The 22556-nt window shown below is 39.4% G+C and overlaps 1 protein-coding gene across 1 annotated transcript in view; it reads left to right on the top strand.

Annotated features, from left to right (window-relative positions):
- The window catches only part of ANKHD1 (ankyrin repeat and KH domain containing 1), a 171483-nt gene that overhangs the window by 77684 nt on the left and 71243 nt on the right, over positions 1-22556 (top strand). Inside the window, exons 3-10 of the mRNA XM_019534707.1 lie at positions 158-314; positions 4678-4825; positions 5836-5983; positions 7612-7845; positions 10387-10481; positions 13399-13636; positions 15042-15233; positions 17144-17253. Of these exons, the coding sequence (XP_019390252.1) occupies positions 158-314; positions 4678-4825; positions 5836-5983; positions 7612-7845; positions 10387-10481; positions 13399-13636; positions 15042-15233; positions 17144-17253 (1322 nt within the window). The remainder of the gene's footprint in view (positions 1-157; positions 315-4677; positions 4826-5835; positions 5984-7611; positions 7846-10386; positions 10482-13398; positions 13637-15041; positions 15234-17143; positions 17254-22556) is intronic.

Raw genomic sequence — 22556 nt, forward strand, 5'->3', positions numbered from 1 at the left:
ATGTTAACTGATAACTTTAATTACATGCAATTTTTCCAGCATGTTTGCAAATGATTTTTAACTAATAGTGCATGTGGCTGAAATTTAAAATAGTGTTTTTGCATTTTTTTGTGTGGCTTTCATACTAACCTGATTGATGAACGAACATACACTGAAGGAATTGGTAAATTATCCACTGCCGATGGTAAAGCCTTCGCAGATCCTGAGGTGCTCCGAAGACTGACATCGTCTGTCAGCTGTGCGTTGGATGAAGCTGCTGCTGCATTGACCCGGATGAGAGCAGAGAACAATCACAATGCAGGGCAAGTAGACAAGTATGTATTTAATTACTCAAATCTTCATATAAACTTTATGGTATGTACATTTCACATTTTTGCAATGTGAGCGTTTTGTAATATCAGCAATTCTTAACTCATTACTGGGGATCTGGGATTTTCATTTGCCACAGAAGAATGTGGATTTTCTCCTTTAAAGGAGAAAAATGTGGGAAATGGTGGATTTCCCTTGCAGTCTGGCAAAATTCTGGCCTGCAAGGGCCTGCTTTGGCCACAAAGGCTGCCAGCTGTCAAGGAGATAGGTGCAGGGGGAGTCTGGGTTCTGGGGCCCTGCACCTCTGGCCCCCCCCCCCTCATTTCTTTGCCCACATTGGGGCTCGGGGCTGCAACCTGGCTGGACTAGCTCTGAGCAGGAGCAGCTTCTGTGGGCCAGTGGGCAGGACTCAGCATGAGAGGGAGTGCTGTGCCACCAAGGTGAGGTGAGACCTGCCTGCCTGGCAGGAGTTTGGGGGATGGGGTGTACAACTCTACGCTGCCACCATGCCTCACCATGATGGCATGGCATTCCCTCCCATACTGCGTCCCATCTGCTGGCCTGCGGATGGGACCCAGCTAGGCTGGTCTGACCAGGCTGCAGCCCTGCAGTCCACTGGGTGCAGAAATCATTGGGGGGGTATGCGCCTGCCCTCCATGTTGCTGAGCCCACACCCCTCCCCTTTCCCCACATACTCCCTTCCTCACACATTGGGGGCTGGGGCCTGGGGGTGGAGGGCAGTAGGTCAGGAGTGAGGGGTACCAGAAGGGCTGGGGAGTGTGGGGGTCTGTGGGTTGGGAATGAGGTGCACTGGAAGGCCAGGGGGCTGTGGGTCAGGAGTGAAGAGTACCAGTAGTGTTTGTGGGGGGAGTATGGGTTGCGAGTGAGGGACACCAGTGGGGATGGGGGACTGTGGGTCAGGAGTGAAGGGCACAGAGGGCGGGGGTTGGAGGCTATGGGTTTAAAGTGAGGGGCACTAACATATCAAAGCTGGTTAGTGCTGCAAAGGGGTTTGGGGGGTGGGGAGGCAGCTGCAACTGAACCCCTGTCCTGGTGAATGAAGGGGCAGGGGTAGCTCTTGCTCTGAAAAAAACAAAATCAAATGCCAGAATTTATAGGTATTTAGAATGTATTTTATTATAATGACTGAGGTAGTGGTAGGCTTCCAAATTGATTTAAAATTGTAAATCTATCAATAAAACATTGTGTTCAGTTGATACCTATATATATAGTGGTACTTTATTTAATCATGGAAAAACATGGATTTGGGGGTTTTAATTAGAGACTTTTGGATTTTTAAATGGAGAAAACCAGAATCTCTGCTAATGATGAAACAGGTTTTCCTATTTAATAGTGGCCAGTTTTCAGATCTCAAACACTAAAAAGTCATAACATTTCACACAGTGTTACATGCAGTTTAACCACTGGAATTGTATAGAAAATTTTAAATTCATAGAAATCATTTCCCAAAACCAAAATTTATCCAATAGCAGTGGACAATTCCTAAACTGATAGCAAGCTAGAGGAGTTTTATTAAAAGTGTTATGTTTTAACTAGAATCTGATGGTCAACTTGCTAGTTAATCTTGAGTTAATAGAAAACAAATTTTGTCCAATTAAACTAAGTATTCTAGGGCTCAAACAAATCTATGTTACAAATTAGGATGAGATCTTTATGATCAAATTAGATTATTCTAAAGCCATCTTTAGAAGTGCTTCTTGGATCTTGCTGTAGCTTCTGGCCTGGCTAGGTATAGTGCTGACAATGTGGGCCAAGAGTCTCATCCAGAATGTCAGTCCCCACGTTGGTTGTAGATTTAACACCTGGGTGTTTTTAAGTATCTGTTGTAGTTATTTAAATTTTTGGACAAAAGGTTCAGTCTGGTAAATGATGTGTGGGAAGTTCTTATCTAGGAAGCAATGATACTTTTGTTGTTAGAGAGAGGGAGAAGTCTCTTCTAATTTTTAACTAATCAGAATTTGTGTGTGTGTGGGGGGAAGTTTCTAAGGTAAACAGTAAATTTCTTGCTGCCTAAGATTATACACCTGTAGGGTCATAGCTGAGACATTTTTGGAGTAAGTTTGCATATGAAGAATAGAAGAAAAAGGCAAACTCGCTCCAAATCCACCATACTTTGAAAAATAAAGTCCCTTATCTTTATTCCTTGTGTCAAGAGAAGGCACTTGTCTTTTCTCTCTCAAGCTAGTGAGAATTGAAAGGTAATCTGGGTCTTAGTTGCTTGCAAGTCATCGGTGCCCTGCCTACACTATTATAATACATTTATTAATGATGGATTATTGAAACAAATGCACTTGAATTGGTGGTGAGCATGGCTTGACCTTGTTCACACTTGCAGATAAGAATCATTCAGCACTGGTTCAGTTGCATCTATTGCTGATTCTGTCAGAATTGAGCTTTCAGTGTGCAGAGTAAGACTTAAAGGACAAATAACTTCAAATTATTTTAAGACCCGTGGCTGTTTTTCATTTGGTTTGGGTGCATGTTTGTTTGTGGCCCAAGATTCTTGTTTTGTCTTACCCAACTGTAGTTTCCAGTGTGGCATACTATAAAGAAGATTTTTGCTTTGTTTTTGATGCCCGAATAAGTTACTTTTTTATTATGCCAGTATCCTCCTTGGATGCAACTCCTGTCATTCATCCTTTTTAATATTTTAGTTTGAGGTATTTGAGGTTTTTCAGTCAACATTGTCCTCTGGAAGAGGTGTTACATATACTATACTTTCCATGGTAGTGGCTCAAGGCTGTTAAACATTGTAAAGAGTTTTGAGGTCTTTAATGGTACCAAGACCCTGAGGTATGGCATGCTGAATAGTAATTACAAGTAAGAAATTTTGCTCTTTTAATTAAAACAATAGCTTTAATTAAGGACAATTTTAATTAAATGATTCCACTTCTATATAATTTTTTATGCTGCTAATAATATGGGGTCTAAAAACTCTTCTGTAGAAGCCTATGCTTATTTATTTTTTTTCCCCTCAGTATTAGGATCCTGAGTGAGCAGGAACTACCGAGCGCTCATTCACCCTATGCTATAACTTGTAGTTGTGCAGTGTAATAGAATGAGAGATGAAGCATATGGGAAAACAGTGTAGTAATACAGTAGTAGTTTCTTCCTCTTTGCAATTTAGACCTCATTTTCACCCCTCATTCTTATTGCCTAGTTCTTCCTCCTTCACTGTTCATGCTTTTCGCATACTGCTTGGACATTCAGTAGATCTTCTCCAGCACTGGCTCAGCCATGACATTTATGCTTTTCCCACATTTAGGTCTTTGTCTTTATTCAATAACAATAAATATCCAGTGCCCTAGAGGCTGATTTTAATAAGTCCTAGTTGAGGTGGAATAAATATAACATGGACTGTTACAATAAGCATACTTACATTTTTCAAAATATTTTAAAACTTAATGATTTGGTAGGTCAAAAATCATATTACTAGATATTTCCAGTAATATTTCTAATTTACAAAACTTTTGTCTAAATTTTTAAAGAAAAAACAATACTTGGAACAAATTACTTCAGAGAGTGCAGAATAGGAAATAGTTTTATGCTTAGAGCAGAGGACTGGAATTAAGAGGCCTGGTTTAGTCCTTGTTCTGTGATATTAATTACTGTGACTTTCAACAGTTTACTTTGGCCTTTTCTTTTATACTGGGAATTTGCCTTAGTTCCTGGACTTAGTGGCTAGCTACTGTCTCAGCTGCATTGGTACAAACCCCAGGTGTATACAAAGAAAGCTATGATTTGCACAGTTGAATTAATACCTGTTTGATTTAGCTGTGGTGTTGTAAATTAAGATATGTCTTGTTTGAACTTGGGCTTAGCATCAAACTTCCATGTCAGTTGATTGTGGGAATTGGGTCTAACTTCAACTGTAGACAAGGGACCAGATCCTATTCTACCTATTAGGCTCATAAATATAATTTTCCACTCTGCTTGAATTTCTGGAAAACTGTTAATACAAAAGATGGCAACTGGATTCTTCACTTCACAGTTTTCTTGTGATACACTTTTTCAGGCTAAGATGACAGCATGTTACAAAATTAGATGTATTAGTGGATTTTCAAGGACTTTCAGTAGGGCAGAATAGGCAGAGTAAGATGTGGCCAAAATCCCCTGTCCTTCTCAGTCTATCTGTAAAAAGGTGTTATCTCCTATGCAGTTAGTGAGTCTCATCTTTCTGTAGATTTCTAGTAAAATGCTTCAAGTATTAAGAGCAAACTAATGTGTCTAGTTCATTTAGGTGAAAGTCTTCTGTTGTGCACTTGATTTTATTGTATCAAAACGAACTTACCTGCCTCTTGTGGAATTTTGCATGCGTTTTGATTATACGGTAAACTATTTTTCCAGCCGCAGTTTGGCAGAAGCATGCTCAGATGGGGATGTAAATGCTGTTCGGAAGCTATTGGATGAAGGAAGAAATGTAAATGAACATACTGAAGAAGGGGAGAGCCTTCTTTGCTTGGCCTGTTCAGCTGGGTATTATGAATTGGCACAAGTAAGTAGGAAATTCACAATTACTTGTGACCTAACCTCAGGGAGTATTATACAGCTGAGGTACTTTGACAAGTAAAAGTTTTACACCTTTTGATTAGAAAAATGTTATTTCCTAAATTGGAGTATTAAGTAAAACAGCAAATACCGTTAACTTTTTAGTGCATATAAAGGTTACTGCTGTAAACATTGTCAAGTTTTTCACTGAATTATGCCTTCTGCAAGCCTTTTATATAACGGTAGGTAACATTGTATATTGCAACATAAATTACACTGTTTAAAAGGTATGTCCTGTATATTATCTTTGATCTACCTCTAGTTTCCTGGCATACTAGATGAAGTCTACTTCTATGGCCAAGTATGTTTAAAGTCTAACCTCTAAAGATTGCTACAAAACATTAAAAAAAATACTTTTTTTGTTTTTTATGTTATCACTTCCTCAGTTGTGGTTTTGTTTTTTGTTTTTTTTTTATCTCCTGGCTTACATGTCTGTATTAACTAAATTCTGACCCCGGGGCCAGTTTTGCATTGTATCCTGATTCTACCTTCTCCACTGATGGCAGTTACTAATAGTGGATAATGAAGAAGCCATTTAATTTGCTTATCTCTAACTTGGTGTGCTACAAGAAGCCTTTTTACTTGGGTATGGAAAGAATTGTTGTGGAATCATTAACATTACATGTAAAAATGATCAGTTGTAACACTTTTGAAATGGAATTACACTTTATCTGGAATCATATATTGCAATATTTTCTTTCTTTTTTTTTAATTTTATGAATATGACAGCGTAAAAGGAAAACAGTATAAACCTTTGCTTCAGTCAGTGCATGTAGCAATCAGAATTTGGCTTTAGACAGATCCATACCTACTTGGCTCCCAGAGCCTTCATAGAGAATTTAGAAGTAGGGAAGCAAAGGGAAGTGAAATAGTTAGATTCCAAGTTCTAAATGTTACCTATAGCTTTTAACTCTGATGGTGTATAAGAACTAAGTGAACTTGTTCTGCTTTATTTAGGTGTTGTTAGCGATGCATGCAAATGTTGAGGATCGAGGGAATAAAGGAGACATAACTCCATTGATGGCAGCTGCCAGTGGAGGCTATGTTGACATTGTAAAATTGCTTCTTGTTCATTGTGCTGATGTCAATGCTCAGTCTTCAACAGGTAAGTGTGGAACCGCTGGTGAGAGAACTAACCAGATTGGCACATGTTAATCAGCCTTTTCCTCTCATTTGCATGTTTGGGAAGATCTGGTATTCAAGTGCTTTTGTTACAGAAAATAGTGTACGAGCTACTTAAAAGTATATAGCAAATTTTGCTATTACATATTTTTAATAAACATTCCTGTTCAGTGCTTTACCTGAACCTGAACAGCTGAATGAAACAAGATGGTATTTCTTTAATGTTGATGTTAACTTTAATGTAAAGTAGTTTAATCCAGTGAGGAATGGTCCAAAGCAATATTTCAGGGTTGTCAATAAAATATACCAATTTTAGGTGTGTTCCTTATTTAATATCATAATTCAGTAATTAATACGTGAATTTCCTTAGTACAATGCTGGTATGTTAAGAAAAAATCCAAGCAAAAACATGGTGTCATGTTTCAATGCATCAAGAAACTAACCTTGACTAAAATGTTTGGAATTCATTTGAGACCTGAGGAAGAATGCCCTGCATTTAAAAACTATCCCAACAATGTAGATGCAGTTGGTTCAATACATAATACCACCCACAAAAATCCTTGCCTGGTACTCATTAGTTTTGGGGGTTTTTTTGTTTTTCCCAAAACTAAATGGTTAAATGTGTAACCCCTTTTGTTCAGAATTTAAAAAAGAACCAGCACCTGAATTCCAATTTGTACTTCTATCCAGATTGCCATTGTAAACTGAAATAGGGTTTCAAAAGTTGATTTTTAAAATTAGGAAAAAATAAATTTGGTTGTTTGATTTGGTAGGTTTGATGCTTTAAATGAATACCATTTCTGGAAACTAAATTTGTTGAGTGACACCCCCCCCCAAATACATTTTTCTGTAGAATGTGTTAATATGCACTTAGGCTAATTCTGGAAGTCTTCTAACATAACATCTGTCTAATTAGAGTACAAAAGCAATTTGTTGTTTTTAACTATAAAATAGACCATTTTGCATAATGAAAAATTAACTAACCATGAGTTTCAAATACATAGGGACTGTAAGAATCAATAATAACAAATGGCAGTAAATATTGCATTACAGCTTAAATGCAGGAAAACCAATTTGCAACAAGTTGCAGGCATGTCATGATTGCAAAACTAGAGTGGAGAGACTGGAATGGTAAGGAATCTCACTGCAGTCTAAAAGAAGGAAAGAAACTGACACAGGTTATTTAGTGGCATCTTGAATGACTTCTGCCAGCACTGGATATGTATTAGAGCTGTGATTTAAAAATCACAAAAGCTCTGGAGAGGGAAGATGAGGGGTTTTAAAGAGAAGATGGTGAATATTCAGTCTGTTGAAATATTCTAAGGTACTTACAGTCTAGCTCCTCTCGAAAGTGAAGATGGGGAATGAAACTGTGCTTAGAGGTATTGAGTTTGAACAGGTAAATGAGTGCTTGACAAAATCACTGAAAGTGTTGTACCAATTTAGAAACTTGAATTCTGGGAGGTAGGGAATGTGGTACAAGAATGGTGCAAGAGAGGCTAAACAAAATATTCTCGATATTTAAGTAGATATATTTTACATTTTGGGACTGGTTAAGGCAGGAAGGATTACATTTATTATAAGTTTGTTTGTTTTTCTCTTCTCTGTTAGGAAACACAGCACTCACTTATGCCTGTGCCGGAGGATTTGTTGACATAGTAAAAGTGCTGTTGAAAGCAGGTGCTAATATAGAAGATCATAATGAGAATGGACATACCCCCTTAATGGAAGCAGCCAGTGCAGGTCATGTTGAGGTTGCAAGAGTACTGCTGGAATATGGTGCAGGCATCAACACTCACTCCAATGAGTTCAAAGAAAGTGCACTTACACTGGCATGCTACAAAGGTATAATATTTAAATATGTTTATGAAGAAATATTATTGTGTTTTCACTTGCGTTGTAGTGCCATGTTCTTTTAAATTGTATGATGCACACCATGGTTAATTCTGTGCTCAGTCTAAAATTTCCAGGCAGCCTTTGACATGGTTAGAAATTTCTTAAATAACCTAACCAGAGCATTGGTATTTTGAATTTAGTTTATTAAAGTTAGAAACTGGAGTTAAGTTGCAGCAGCCCTTCTTTCCTATTATGTTTCCCTGCTAGAATGTGAAATGATCATATGAACGTATGCATTAGACTTCATTGTGGACTGATGAATAAAAAACTGAGTTCCTGCACGTAGTATTTGGGGGTAAAATATTTTAAAAGGTTGCCATCTTCAGAGTCTTCCTCCATTTAGATTTTGTTTGTAGATTTTTATGCAGGCGATTTTTGGAACCTTTTGACCAGCAGTGTCTCCAGACTGTCTTTGATCTCTGCGTTCCCATGCCCCGACCACCCACCCACTTACCAAATAGCATATAGAACAGACTGGCCTTAGTTTACCTTTGTGTCAGTTTACCACAAGTTCCACAGGCAGACAAAGTTCTTTGGGTGAATCTCATATTTAGGAGCAGGGTGTCAGGGGGGTGAGGGCAGTGGCTTCCCTTTGCGGGCCTCACAGGTACTGCCCAGCTGGCCAGAATGCAGGGGGTGGTGAAACTTGCATGCAGCGGCAGCTGCCACCACTCCACACCACTGCTGTGTGCTTTGGGCGTAGAGTGGTTTTCTTTAATCTTTACTAATCTATAGAGGAGTCTCTGGGAACCCCATAAGACTGGGCCTCTAATTCAGTCCGTGGTCTGTTGTGACCTATTTATAGAATTTTTCTGTAAAGGTTACGTGAATATATTGCCTCATAGTATATAATTAGAAGTTATTATCCCTATTCCATGATGATATCTTTGAGCTTTAACATGAATTAAAACTATTTTTATAGTTTGTTTTTTAAATGCATCTTAACAAAAATTAAAAACATGATTAAATCAGAAAATCTGTTTTAAATAAAAATGAGTTTTTTGGAGTTTGGCTGGTGGCTTGGTTGTTTGTTTATTTTATCTACCCTGATGAAGGGGAAGTTGCCATCTTGATTGCTGGTTGCCCTTTGTGCAGCCCTGCCCCCTCTGTGCACAGAGAGGCCCTGGCAGTGAGGAGGAAGGATGAGTGGGCAGCCGCCATCTTGTCTGCTGCATTTCATGCTGCCCTGCTAGCCAGTGCCTTCCTCTCCTGGCAGTGAGGAACTCTAGTTCCCCCCCTGGGAAGCCAGCATTGTATTTTTATTAATATTTTTGTTGTTGTTCATTTTTGCAGATTTCACGAACAATTCCAGATTTTGCAGTTTTTCCAAAATCTACAAAACTGCAAATTAAGTGGGTCCCTAATAATGGACCCCTTGACTTTTGTCTCTGGGGTAAGAAACTGGAGATACCCAAGAACAATATTAATGGTAGTTAGACAAATAATGATGAAGAACTTTCACCAGTATAGTAGACTTTTGGTCTCTGAAGGGTAGTATACTTGATCCTTCATATACCATAAGTGCAATTTTTTGTTGGAAAGATGATCTGAAAGAGATGACTGTGGCCAGAGGTTCAGGATACATTGATTTAGTTGTCAGTGCAGCACAGGCTTTCTTTGTCACTTTCAGTGAGCCACTTAAATTACCCTCTGGCCTTAGCCTCCCTTATGTAAAATTTCTCCCTTTGTAGGGAGAGATAATAAAACTCATTAATTGTGAGGCATACAGATATTGGAGTGAGAGAAGCCATAAAAACACCTTGATGGTGTTGATGGTTAGTTTTTTTTGTTGTTGTTGGGGTGCTTTTGGGTTTTGTTTTGTTTTTTTTTTTTACGCTGAATAAAATATAAGATTGATATAGGTGAAATTAGAAGGCAGGGCACGGTAGCACTTTAAAGATAAACAGGTTCAGAAAGGCATAAACTTTCATAGGTAGCAGTCTACTTCTATCAGACGCGATAAATGGACTTTAATTGAAATGGAGCACAAAAAATTGAATGCTATTGTGGTAAAAGCTTAAAGATAAATACTTTGTAGCTCTCTCCTCTGGTAAACTTTTTGTCCTCTAAATAAGATGTTTCTTAACTTTTTTTTTTTTTTTAAATTTGAAGATAAATTCTAAGTAGGAATACTTAAGTTACTGTGAGGCTTAAAAGACTCACTTGCTAATTTGTTTATAGCTGTCAGTGTTGGAACAGCATTTTTCTGTCTCTTTATCAAGCTTGATTAATTAGTTGAAAGAAACTCTCTTAATAATTTTATGTAGTCAGAAGTTAATATCTCCTGATAAAACTGCTGTCCTAAAGTTGGCATCTGTTTGTGCATTGTAATTGTTTTGACATTCTTAAAAGCATTGTGGTTTACATCTTACAATTACATAAACTTGTAATTGGAATCTACAAGCACTTAAATTATGATATTTGAGAATTCTGACTGAACCATGTAAAGCTTGGAATAAACTAATTCATTTTGTTCTGTTTTATCTGAAGGCCATTTAGATATGGTTCGCTTTCTGCTTGAAGCCGGAGCTGATCAAGAACATAAAACAGATGAGATGCATACAGCTCTAATGGAGGCCTGCATGGTAAATAGCCTTTACTGAAATAAGCTTTGTCTTGGTTGAAAAAGTGGTAGAAGGAATTGAGGTGAAATAAAACAAGCTTTTATAGATCAGACGTATCCAAAATAACTTTTTTTTTTTTTAGTTGTCCTTCTAGGCAGATCTCTAAAAATACATATATTTTAAAGAAGACTACATAGCTCTCACGTCTTACTTTTGGGGGGCAAAAAAAATGTCGAGAAGTTTTTATATGTAGTTTTTCCTACTGTACAGTATTGGATGCAGTTGACTTGTAGTGTTGAGGAATAATTCAGCAGTTTAAACAGCCAGAGCCATTTAGTACTGTGTTTTGAACATGAAGATACTGAGAAGAAAGGCTGCTTGTATTTTAATACATTTTTACAGGCTCATCCTTGTTAAGAGAGCTTTCCAGTAGTGTCTCAAGCATCATAACATGTATGTTGCCTTATGTTTTTCTCATCTTCTCTAGAGGGAAAAATGAGTGAGGTGCCATGTTTTGGTATGGGATTTTTTTGTTCTAGCTTTTTAAGATGTTTCCATGTCTTTCACACACAAATGTGGTCTTCCACTTGGCTTGGAAAATGAGGCGATTTGTGACCGTGTTCAGTTCCTAGGGCAAATCATACTATCTAGGATCAGCTTCAAGAAAAAACATGGCTTCCTGCATGGATGATTTTTACCTTTTTTCTGTGAAGTGTCACCTTGTTGAAGGAACATCTGTGGTCTTCATACCAGAGCTTGAGAGAGTCCTTTTTTTTGATAACCTTGGACGAGACTAAGTAGACATGTGTTTCATCTGCTTATTGCTGTCACTTGAGTCTGTGTTGTATCTGAGTTGAATTGGTCAGACCTGTAAACTTTGAAAAGAACTGAAGAGAAATTGATCTGTGTGGCTTTCCATACATGAGATTAAGTAATAGGGGAGCAGTGTCTATTGCTCTTTGGATATGGCCCAGATGTGGACTGGTTCAAGTGAGACAACAGTATTTTAAGGTCAACAGTGTTGAATTGCTACACAGCAGGTTAGAAGGATGGGAATAAATTACTATCCTTTGCACCTAAGGGATTTTCAATTTGTCCTGATCTGAGTTCAGATGGTATTGGATCTAATTTATTAACTTTAGTTAAATTTAACTTGTAGTTGGCTTTTTGGGGATAAAGTCTCTCCTGAATATTGCTTTGTTTAAATGTAAAAGAAAACTGCAGTTCAACAAGATACTTAAGCATTTGGTTAACTTAAATGTATTCAAATAATGTTCTGAACTGGGGTTTTAAAGTGTTTGGGAGGGAAAGAGTTGTTCATTGTCTTGTTCTTGTTTGATCAGAAATTTGTTGAATAAATTGATTTCTGTAATGAGCATCAGCAGTCATCTTGGGATCATACAAAGAGGCTGTGCTTCAGGATTGTGTGTGTTAAGACCTGAACCACAATCTAAGCATTTGGGCTGCTTGTCCAAATGGAAAAAAACCCTACACTTTAGACTCTATGCACTCCCATGCTGAAACCAGCATATGCCTAGAAGAGGCAGTGCATTAGTTGGACCCAGCTCACTCAATGTCTGTATAGATCAAGCACTTTAGTGAGGCTTTTGGTGCTTTTATCTAATAGCTTATTGAATCGGAGGTTGGGGGAGAGAACACATGCATGGAGGAGCAAACAACCCCTCCCTTACCCAAATGCCAGGGTTGTCTGCCCCAACCCCTGTGCCCCAGTTTTCTTGCCTGGAGGAGCAAACAGACCTTCCCCTACCCATCCCCGAGCTCTCTCCTTTCCCTGGGCTGCTAGACTTTTTTTGCTCCTGGCTGGGGAATGCTTTACTCAGCCTGCAGCAGCCATCAGCAAACAGGAGCAGTGGGATGGGGTGAAGGTGCCATGATCTAGGCATGAAAATAGTGCCTCCCACCATGATCAGGCCACGATATCAGTGAGCTGGGCCTGCAGTTTAAACCAGGCCTTACTTTATAGGGATGTGAAAGATTAAATGACTAATCGTTTAATTGATAAGCCCAGTAGTAATCAGTTAGCTTACTGGTTATTGTCTAATGTGGGGCGGGAGGCAGTTCAGTGGGGAAGGAGGGGGCAAGGGGGGAGGGAAGCAGCCTGGTGTCTGTAGGAACCAGAATGCAGCAGGGAAGCAAGAGAGAGGGAGGGGGAGAGGTGAGGGAGCTAGTTCCTATAGCCTGTGAGGTTAAAGAGGAAAACAGTAGACTACCTAATGGTTCATCTGTTAAGCAATAAGGTGCGGCCTCCCTCCAAGGCCAGGGCTTCAGTGGGCTGTATTGTCTGACTTGGCTTGCCATTACCTCGTCCCCTCACCTCTCTGTCGAAGGTCCTTGGGCAGGGCTCTGAGCAGCAGCTGTCTGAGCTGCTGTATTGTTGGTTAACCATTTAACCAATACAGTGAGAGGAGGTTAAACGAATAATTTTTAAAACTATTTATAGCTCTACTGTCTTACCGCATTCACTTTTTTATTATTGGCAGTGGTCACTGACTGTGGGAGGATTACTTAGCTTAAAAATTATTTTTAGCATATCCTGTACCATAGATATTACTATAGTACCTAGAGTGCTTTTCAGTGCAAGTATATAAGAAGGCCATGATCCCTATCCTAAATCTCTGACAATAAAAAAGATCTAATTTGTTTTTAAATTGCATCATTTTAGCTGAATCAAGAGTTTTAAGTTTGTTTATTAGTAGCAACACTTGTAGTAATGTTGTATGTTCCTTTTCTAACGGAAACCTAATGATTGTGTGTTTTTGTACTCTAGAACAATATTTTACTTATCTCAGAGATCTTCCAGATGGATTTTTTTATAATACCATTTTCTAGACCCTGGTGTGTGAACTTTTGTAACAATAGCCTCCTAATTGAATTGGAATGTTTCTGATTTTGTCTTTAATACCTGCTCTATTCTTAGGATGGACATGTGGAAGTAGCTCGTTTGCTTTTAGACAGTGGTGCTCAAGTGAACATGCCTGCAGATTCATTTGAATCTCCGTTGACACTGGCTGCTTGTGGTGGACATGTAGAGCTAGCAGCTCTACTGATAGAAAGGGGAGCAAATCTTGAGGAAGTTAATGATGAAGGCTATACTCCACTGATGGAAGCTGCCCGAGAAGGTCATGAGGAGATGGTGGCGTTGCTACTAGCACAAGGTGGGACAAGAGTTATAAATTACTGTTATTTTGGACCATAAAAGTAGTTTTTAGCATTACTGTTAGGTGTGCACCAATAAAGATTTTTGGGGCTGATACTAGTGGCTGATTTAATAATGAGACGTATTGGCCGATACCGGTCTGATTGCTGATGTGCAGCCCAGCAACTTGGAGAGCAGCGTCCAGCTGGTAAGTCTGTTGGGGGAGGGAAGAGGGGGTGCAGATCGAGGGCCCTACAGTGTGGGAGTGAGTGGGACTGGGTGTGGGACAGAGCCACAAGTGGCTCGTGGGGCAGAGTGGGGGTGGCTCCTGCCACTGCATACACCACCAGAGGAGCCATGGGGAGCATGTGCCCCCTGGATCTGTGCACAGGGTGAGGGCAGGCTGGAGGCACAGAGCTCTTCCCATCAGAGGAGCTGGGTTTGGGCTGTGCTCAGGCCAGGTGGTGGCGGTGCTGGGAGTGGAAGCTACCACCCTGTAGGTCCCCCTCCCAGCACTGCCACCTCCCACCCTGAGTGCAGCCCTGGCCCAGCCCTGTCACCAGGAAGATCCCAGCACCACCCCTAGTCCCAGCCTGCAGCAACAGCCTGTCCTTGCCCTGCGCACAGATCTGGGGGGTACATGGCTCCCCCAGGATGTTTACAGTTGTCGGAGCAGTCCTGCACCCCCTGACAAGCTGCTTGCGACTCTGTCCTGTGTTGCAGGGGCTTCAGTTCCCCCCCTGGCTCCCCCAACAGACTTATCAGCCAGATACTGCTCTCCAAGCTGTCAGGCTGGCCCTGTGCATGCTGTGGCGGCGCATGCATGTGGTGTTTATTGGTGACGTCAGCCAAAAAAAGCCAAATGCTGATTTTAATGTCAATTTTCCTTTTATCAGTGCTGATATGATATGAACTGATGTATCGCTGTACTTCTAATTACTGTAATCTTACTTTAAATAACTAAGTATTGACCTTACTTGTCAGAGTACAAAAGCTTAGGGTTTGCCATTGAATGTGACTGTAAAATTGCTCTGTGAATAAAAGGTGGTCCAATTGGCAACTACAGGGCTGTATGCAGCCTGAAAATTATTAACTTGTGAACTGCATCTCCCAACTAGTTGTCACTCTCCTCCATCACTCCTGCTGCTGCTAGAACTGGTATCTACAGGCTTACACACCCTCCTGCAGCTTCTACTTCTTGCCCTCGCTCTCTGGGGACAGTGTGGTACAACCTGCCTGCTTTGGTGGGGTGGTTGGGGAGGAGCAATGTAGTATGTGACTGCTCAGATGTTGATTAGTCCTAGTGCATGGGAAGAATCAAACTCTCAAGTTGTACTGGCTACAAAACTGAACTGAATGTGAAAAGAGATGCCCATGGTGTTGACTTGCCTGACTTGGTGGATAATTGAACCTCTGTTTCTTAGGAGCAAATATAAATGCACAGACAGAAGAAACACAGGAAACAGCTCTTACCTTGGCATGCTGTGGAGGATTCTCTGAAGTAGCTGACTTTCTTATTAAGGCAGGAGCTGATATAGAACTTGGTTGCTCTACACCTTTAATGGAGGCTGCGCAAGAGGGTCACCTTGAATTAGTGAAATATTTACTGGCAGCAGGTATGTTGACAAAGTACTGAGTGGCTGCCATAAAGGTAATTTAGACCATGCTAATCCTAAACCAGTGTTTTTCAACCTTTTAAGTAGCAAGTACCCCCTAACTTCTGAAAATTTTAACAAGTACCTTCCAGGGGATTTTATATTTACAAACTAATGTGTGCTATATGTTGGAAGAAGGGCTGCATCTGTAAGGCTGTGATATGTCAGATGTCTGATCTTGTGTGAGTAGGGTTGCCACCATTTACACCAGGGGTGAACAACTCAAGTATGTAGCTGGGCTAGAGGTGGTGTTGGCCAAAGCTGAGAGGGCTGAATGCCAAATTATTATTGGGGAATTTTTTTCTGTAGTTTTGAGAGGAAAAGAGGCAGAGTGTTGAGGGGTACAAGTGTACCCCCTGTTTGCCTTGTGTACCCCCAGGGGTACATGTACCACAGGTTGAGAAACTATGCCCTAAACCATGGACTATATGAATTAGCAAATAAAAGTTACATTTAGTGGCAGTGAAGGTTGTAGCAGGACATGCTATCCTTACAGATGTTTTTAAAAAATGAAAAATTGCCCATTCCTTTTCACCATCAATTTTGTGTACAATAATTATAAAGAACCTAATCCCTAACTTCAGAAGACTTGCTTCTATCTACAATAGGTATCCAGATGCATTTGTGTATCCCACATTCAATATGGAAATTTAGTCTTAAATTACCTTATATGGTCCTATGTGCTAGTCGCATTTTAACTTTGACTACAAGTCTTTTTAGATGAGCACAATTGATATTCTAGAAACTAGACCATGGGGAGCAAAAATGCATGAAAGGTGGGTCTCAACATGTCAAAAAGCTTACAGATTAACAAGCTAGTTGAAATATTGTTACAAGGGAAAAGGGGGTTATGTTGATCAGTGCATTTCATATTCTGTTTGTTATGTTTGCAATTTATGAGATTTTTACAGAAGAGCTTTAAACTTTTGTTAATAGCATGTACATCTATTCCTATTAAGAACAGGTGGCTTATTTAAAAGAATTGTATGTTTCCCAAAGTGAAATTGATGTTTATAAAAGTCATCAGATTGGTAAAGTTGGAAAATGACATGCCTTAAACTGTGGGTAAGGGACAATAACAATCAATGTCTCTTCATACTATAACTACAAAAAAGCTTCAAGCTGTCCTCACCCTTAATATTACTGTTGGTGTATCTGCAGGTGTTGCCTCGATTGAGGAAGCAAAGAGGTTTTCCTTGGCATCAGTTGTGTTGTAAAAATAGCTAACAACACTTTTTGGAAATATGAAAATAATAAATCACTCTGGTTTTGATAGCAAAATAATTCCTGCTATAACAATAGGGAAATTATGCATGAGTGCTGTCATGTAGATTGTTAAATTCTTTCAGTGTTACACCATATGGCTGATAATCTGACCAAGAATTAAATTGGCATATCAAAATATTATGTCCCTAAGGTAATAATATTTACTCCAAATTTGGTTCAGTAGCTTTTCTAGTAATGTAGATATCCATACAGTCTACTGCAGAATAGGTACTAAGGGTAAGTCAGTGCAGTCAAGACTGTCAAACCAAATTACAAAAAGAAAGATAATTTCAGAAATGCTGTAGGACCGAAATCTTCAGCGCTGTTCAGGGGGAATTTTGTTCCCTTAGACTACTGTTAGATGTGCCAGACTTCCCTTGATTCCTGCCCCTACTGTTCACATGCAGTTGCAGGCATCTTTCCATGTTAAGCCAAATGCCATTGTGCAGTGAGAGTTTGCCTGTAAATAGGACTGATAAGCTGTAATTTTTATGGTTGTGAAAGGAAGGCTGCTACTTCTTTTGTTAGTGGATTCACTCAACTGAACTGTTTGGGTGGGGGGGCAATATTTACAGTAAGCAGTAAAACTAATATTGTCTTTATAGGAGCTAATGTCCATGCTACAACAGCAACAGGAGACACAGCTTTGACCTACGCCTGTGAAAATGGACATACTGATGTTGCGGATGTTTTGCTCCAAGCTGGTGCTGATTTAGTAAGACTTCTTGTGTATCTTGCACATTAACTATTTTGATTGCAAACTTAACTTATAGTGCAGTAAAAGATTGGTAAAAGTAAATGCTGTGCACTTAATATAGAGCCAAGTATCAGGCTTTAAAAGGGCTAAGGTATGTGTGCATGGGTGTATTAATCTAAAATAGAACTTGAAAGCTTGCAATATCTGTCCGAGTTACTTTGAGAGGCTCAAATGTATACTAACTCTAGGTGATCCTTTAAATAGATGCACTTGGTGACAGTTGATTTTTCGTCTTCAAGGTGCTCCATTACCTTTCTGCAAGAAATATTTTTCCAAGCTGTTGTATTTTAATCTCTTATTCCTCATCCATCTTCCAAAATCATGAGATTCTAGTAATAGATTGAAAACATTATCTAATTCACTTCTCAGCATTCATCTCCGGACACTTCTAAAATTTTTTTGGTGTTCTTTCAAGGTTAGCTTTCAAACGCTAGATACTTTATGCAGGTAAATGCCTTTTGAATAACCAGAATAATTTGAAGTGTACTAACATCCCTACTTCCATATCCTAATGATCTGCCTTCCAGGGAATTCTCCGGGTTTCCCCATGTTCCTCCCTGGTCACTTAAATTTTGCTGGAGTGTTTTCCATAATACTTTCATTTAAACAGTAAGTTCAGTTGCTGTTTAGAATTTATTGCTGCCTGGCAGCTGGCTGGTCGAAATTTGCTTCTGAATTTATCAATCAGCTGCAGGAATCTTGGACTTTATTTTTTTTTTTTAAATTGTGTTTAGTACTTGATTGTTAATAACTCAAATTTTTAGAACATACTTGTGAACTTGCCAGTCCTCTGAGCCTTCTCAGTCCCGCTCTGGATAAATGGGGACTCTCCTTGGAACCTTGAAACGACTGAAGAAATAAGCATTCTAGCTTTCTTTTATTCCCAATGCCTCTAGCATACAAAGGAATGGAAAACTAAATTTTACTTGTTTTCTAAATTGTATGCCCATACTGCTTGAGTAGTGCTTTAAATGATTTAACTAATTACATTTACTACTTTCGCAGAAAAAAAACATTAAAATTAAAGTACATCATCCTTAAAGTAACTGACTTGAGCCTGCTGGTCCTTGATGTTCTCGTTTAGCTACTTACACGGGCACATCAGCATTGACGCCTATACTTAACATACCATTTTTAAGTGACAAGGTTTTTTGAGTAAATTAGATATCTTTTATTAGACCAACTAAAATAGTTGGCAGAACTCTTCTTTGCAAGGTTTTGGGTACAAACATCTTTCTTCAGGCAGAGGAAGTGTCTGCAGTTATGTGCTCTTCCTGCATGGGATAGAATAGAAGCCAGAGGTCAGTCAGTACAAGCAGTCCTCAGACTTACGACACAATTAGTTCCTGAAAACCACAACTTAAGGTTGTAACTTGAAACCAATTTTTCCCATGGGATACAATGTTATAAATGGGGGATTGGTTCCTGAACCAAGGCCCAATACCCTGTTTTCACCAAAAATAACCCAGATTTTTGTACTGGATCAATTATAGATCAGTAATATAGCTACATTAATGTATTTATATTGTAAATAGCAATCATATAGATTTGGAAGTACTTCTTTGAGATGACTTTGCTGGACTTTTTGAAGGGTTCTTGGCTGGAGTCTTCTCAGGAGTCTTGGCTGCATGTTTTTCTGGAAGTTTTGGCTGCTTTCTTAAAGCCCAGCGTCCAAGGAATTTTGGACCGAAGTTCTCCAGGGAGATGGGTGATGCAACCAAGTTGTTCACTGCCATGGCTTGGTGTCAGATCAAGTGTTGTAAAGTCGAAACTGATGTCAAAGTTGAAACAGGGTGTCAGTTTATAAACTTTGTAACTCAAAATGTTGCAAGTCAAGGACTGCCTGCATTCAGGAATGCCAGTCAGTGAAAGAGCAAGTTGTGGCAGACAGTGGGTGAGAAACAGGAGTGGGGTGGGCAGACAGTGTAGACCTGGTGATAAGATGTAGCTGGTAAATAGTAGAGAAGTTATCTGGGGTATCAGAAGTTAGGCACGTTATTATGTACCATAAATCAATGCCTGTATTTAGTCCATGATTTTTTGTATCCAGTAGGTTGATGGCAGTGAAGTTTGTAGGCTCATCTGCAGAAGGGGGTTTTGTAAATTCCCTTTTAGGATTAGAACTGAGAGATTGGAGAGAGAGTGGTTATCTTTCAGATATGTGCCCCCACAGGTAATTGGGTATTCTTGTCTGATAGATTTTCAGTGTGTATTCATTCTGGTACACAGTTGTTTGGTTTCCCTTGCATATCTTCCATCAGGGCACTGGATGAGATGTACTAGGTTTCTGGAGGTGCAGGTATAAGATCCAGGAATGTTGATTGTTCTGTTGTGTGGTGGAGTTATAGTGGGGGTTGTGGAGATATGTTGGCAGGTTTTACATTTCTTGTCTTGACATGGTCTGGATCCATTTGGTGTACTTTGGGCTGTAGGAAGTTTGCTTCTGGTAATGAGGTTGTTAAGGTTTGCTGCTTGTTTAAAGGCTAAGATGGGTGGTTCTGAAAAGATCTCTTTAAGAATTGGGTCTTTTTGTAGTATGGGTTGTAGTTGCTTGTGGATTTTCTGCATAGGAGGGGTGATATGTCATAACTAATGGTGTGCAATTTTATGGGTATTTTCTTTCTGTACTGCAGCAGTTCTTTACATGGTATTTAAGTGGCTCTTTCAAAAGTTCTCCCTCCCTCTCCCTCTCCCTCTCCCTCTGCAGGAGCGTCCTTGTTGGGTGAAAGTGCTTTTCATAGTTGTGAGGGGTGTTCTTTTCAGTGCAAATTCAGTGGTATTGGAGGGCTTGGCTGTATATTAGAGCTTCCTTGGTGTGTTTAGGGTGATTGCTGGTTCTGTGTAGATATGTATGTTGGTCTGTGGGTTTTTTGTATATGGTGGTTTGTATTTTACGATACTGGTTAGTGATCATAGTGTCTAAAAAGGAAATGCTGGTGCTGGAGTGTTCAAGAGAGAGTCTGATGGAGGGGTGATGATTATTGAATTTGTGATAACCTGCAATCTCTGATTTCCTTCATCTTTAAGTATAGAATGGTTTAATGGTTTAGTCTTGAGGAATTCTTCCAGGTGGCTCGTAAAAAGGTTGACCTATTGTGGGGCCATTTTGGCGCCTATAGCTGTGCCCATTATCTGGTAGAAGCGTTGGTTATTGGAGGTGAAGCTTGTTGTGTATGGGGATGAAGTGTATAAGTTCAGAACTATCTTTAGGTCTGTACTCTGAGTTGTAATATTCCTCCTGTAGATACGCAAGGCAGGCTTGGATATCATCCTGGTGTGGGATGTTGGTATACAAGATGGTAACATTTTTAAATGAGGCTTTAGAAAACCTGTGTTTAATCATGGTTGTGATACTGCATTGATGAACTGCTGAGAGTTACTGCAGTTTCAGACTACCTCAGTTCTTGCTTATAGGCCTCACATTTTTCTCTCAGCAGTTGCAAACAAAAATTTCTCATTAAAGACCTGGAAATCATTGTTCTTTTTCTCCTGCGAAGGAAATGACACGTTAATTACTTTTAGGCTATAAACAGATGTTGCTAAATGATGCAGATCAGCTGAGCTGGGAAGTGTCTCAACACAACGGATCTACTTCATTAAGCATAAGTAACCAGAGTTCCCTGTTATCGCACAGGCTCAGGGCCTTGCCACGTTGGAGGTCCAGTCCTGTAAGACAACACTCAGGGTGCACCTCTGCAAATTGGGGATTCCTGGGTTTCCATGCTTGCAGAGTTTTATATACCCCAAGTCAGAATCCTTAGGCATGCCTTTGCAAGGGAAGCACTCCCAGAGCTTCAGGGGCCTGATCCTACATGCCCCTGGAATTTATGGGGCAATTCTTGGGACATACGGGTTTGGGCCCCAGAAACCCCAGGAGTGCTTACCTAGGGTGACTGGAGAGCATGGGCAGCTCCAGATTACCTGCTGTCTCCCACCTTAAAACAAATGGATATCAGCCACAAAATAGCAGCACAAATTAATACTGCTTTGTCGTGGCCTCAAATTTTGGCATTTATGATATGACAAAGGGCATGGAAGACTGTTTATTTGCTTTTGCTTTGTGTTGCTATAAAAACTTTTATGCCTGCACAAGGGTGTCTGACAAGGTTGTCCTACTGTTTTTCCCTTAAAAAAACGTGTAAAGTATTTGCTTAATGATGGCCCTTTATTCACTATGAACACTTCATGACTTTGAAATGTTTTTTGAAAGTCTGCTCAAAAATCAACAGCTTTCATAACGTACATTTCTTAGAAACAAACCTGTTTCAGATGCTATTAACACATTTTCAGGAGCGAGTCTGTAGTCATCTTGTGTATTTTCCACTTAATTTTTTTTGTAGATAGGTATGAATGAGGCATGCAGGGCAATAATCTTGGTTTGCATCATTTTCTCACTGTTCAGAACCTAATGCATTTTTAAAGGAAAAGTATATTTTCAGATGCATGCAAGTAACAACAACATGTAAATCAGAATGAAAACAGGCACCAAGAAGACTGATAGTGACTCCAAATAAAGTTGCTATTGGTAATGATCAGCTGTAGGCTAGACAAAAAGCAGACTTGTGAAAGCACTGCAATCATCTTGTCATCAATTTGCATACAGAAAGAAGATTTTTAAAATCACTTACTTTTATCACAGGATTTAGAATTCATCTAGGGCAAATTTAAAAGGCAAAGAAGTGCACCATCTTAACAAATTTTAGAAAATTTTAATATTAGTTTCCCAAGGGTGTGTGTGATCAAGGCTATTTGATAGTAGTGCAGTTATAGTCAGATAATTGGCTAGTATGGTTGTCATGTCTTTCTTTGCTTGTCCAGACTGGGCCGGAAAGACACAAGGCAGACTTCACTACTGAGATGTCAGCTTGATTGTATATAATCTGTTTGGAACACAGAAACATTTACACTACTGCTTGGAGCCTCTCAGCAGTTCTCTTGTTGAACTTTTGACTTCCTTGTTACTTTGGCTTATTATTAGACTTGTCATCAGTTTTTAATAAACTCACCATCTTTCTACAAGTTGAATCTGGATGTCTTGCCATCAACACCAATAATAAGAAAATTTTCCTAATTTTTTATGTTTCCTACTTACTGTAATTGGAGTATATCATAACCTTTTATTGAATATAGTCTCTCAAAAACCTCCATTGCAACTTTCTTTTAATATTAATTCTTAATCTTTAGCTTCTCTGTCAGTTAATTACACTGTCCTCTTGTCATCCAGGCTCCTCAGCCTTAAATGCCATATTTGGCTACTCTCT

Source organism: Crocodylus porosus, unplaced genomic scaffold, assembly GCF_001723895.1.
Source record: "Crocodylus porosus isolate Cpor-Errol unplaced genomic scaffold, CroPor_comp1, whole genome shotgun sequence".
Lineage (NCBI taxonomy): Eukaryota > Metazoa > Chordata > Crocodylia > Crocodylidae > Crocodylus > Crocodylus porosus.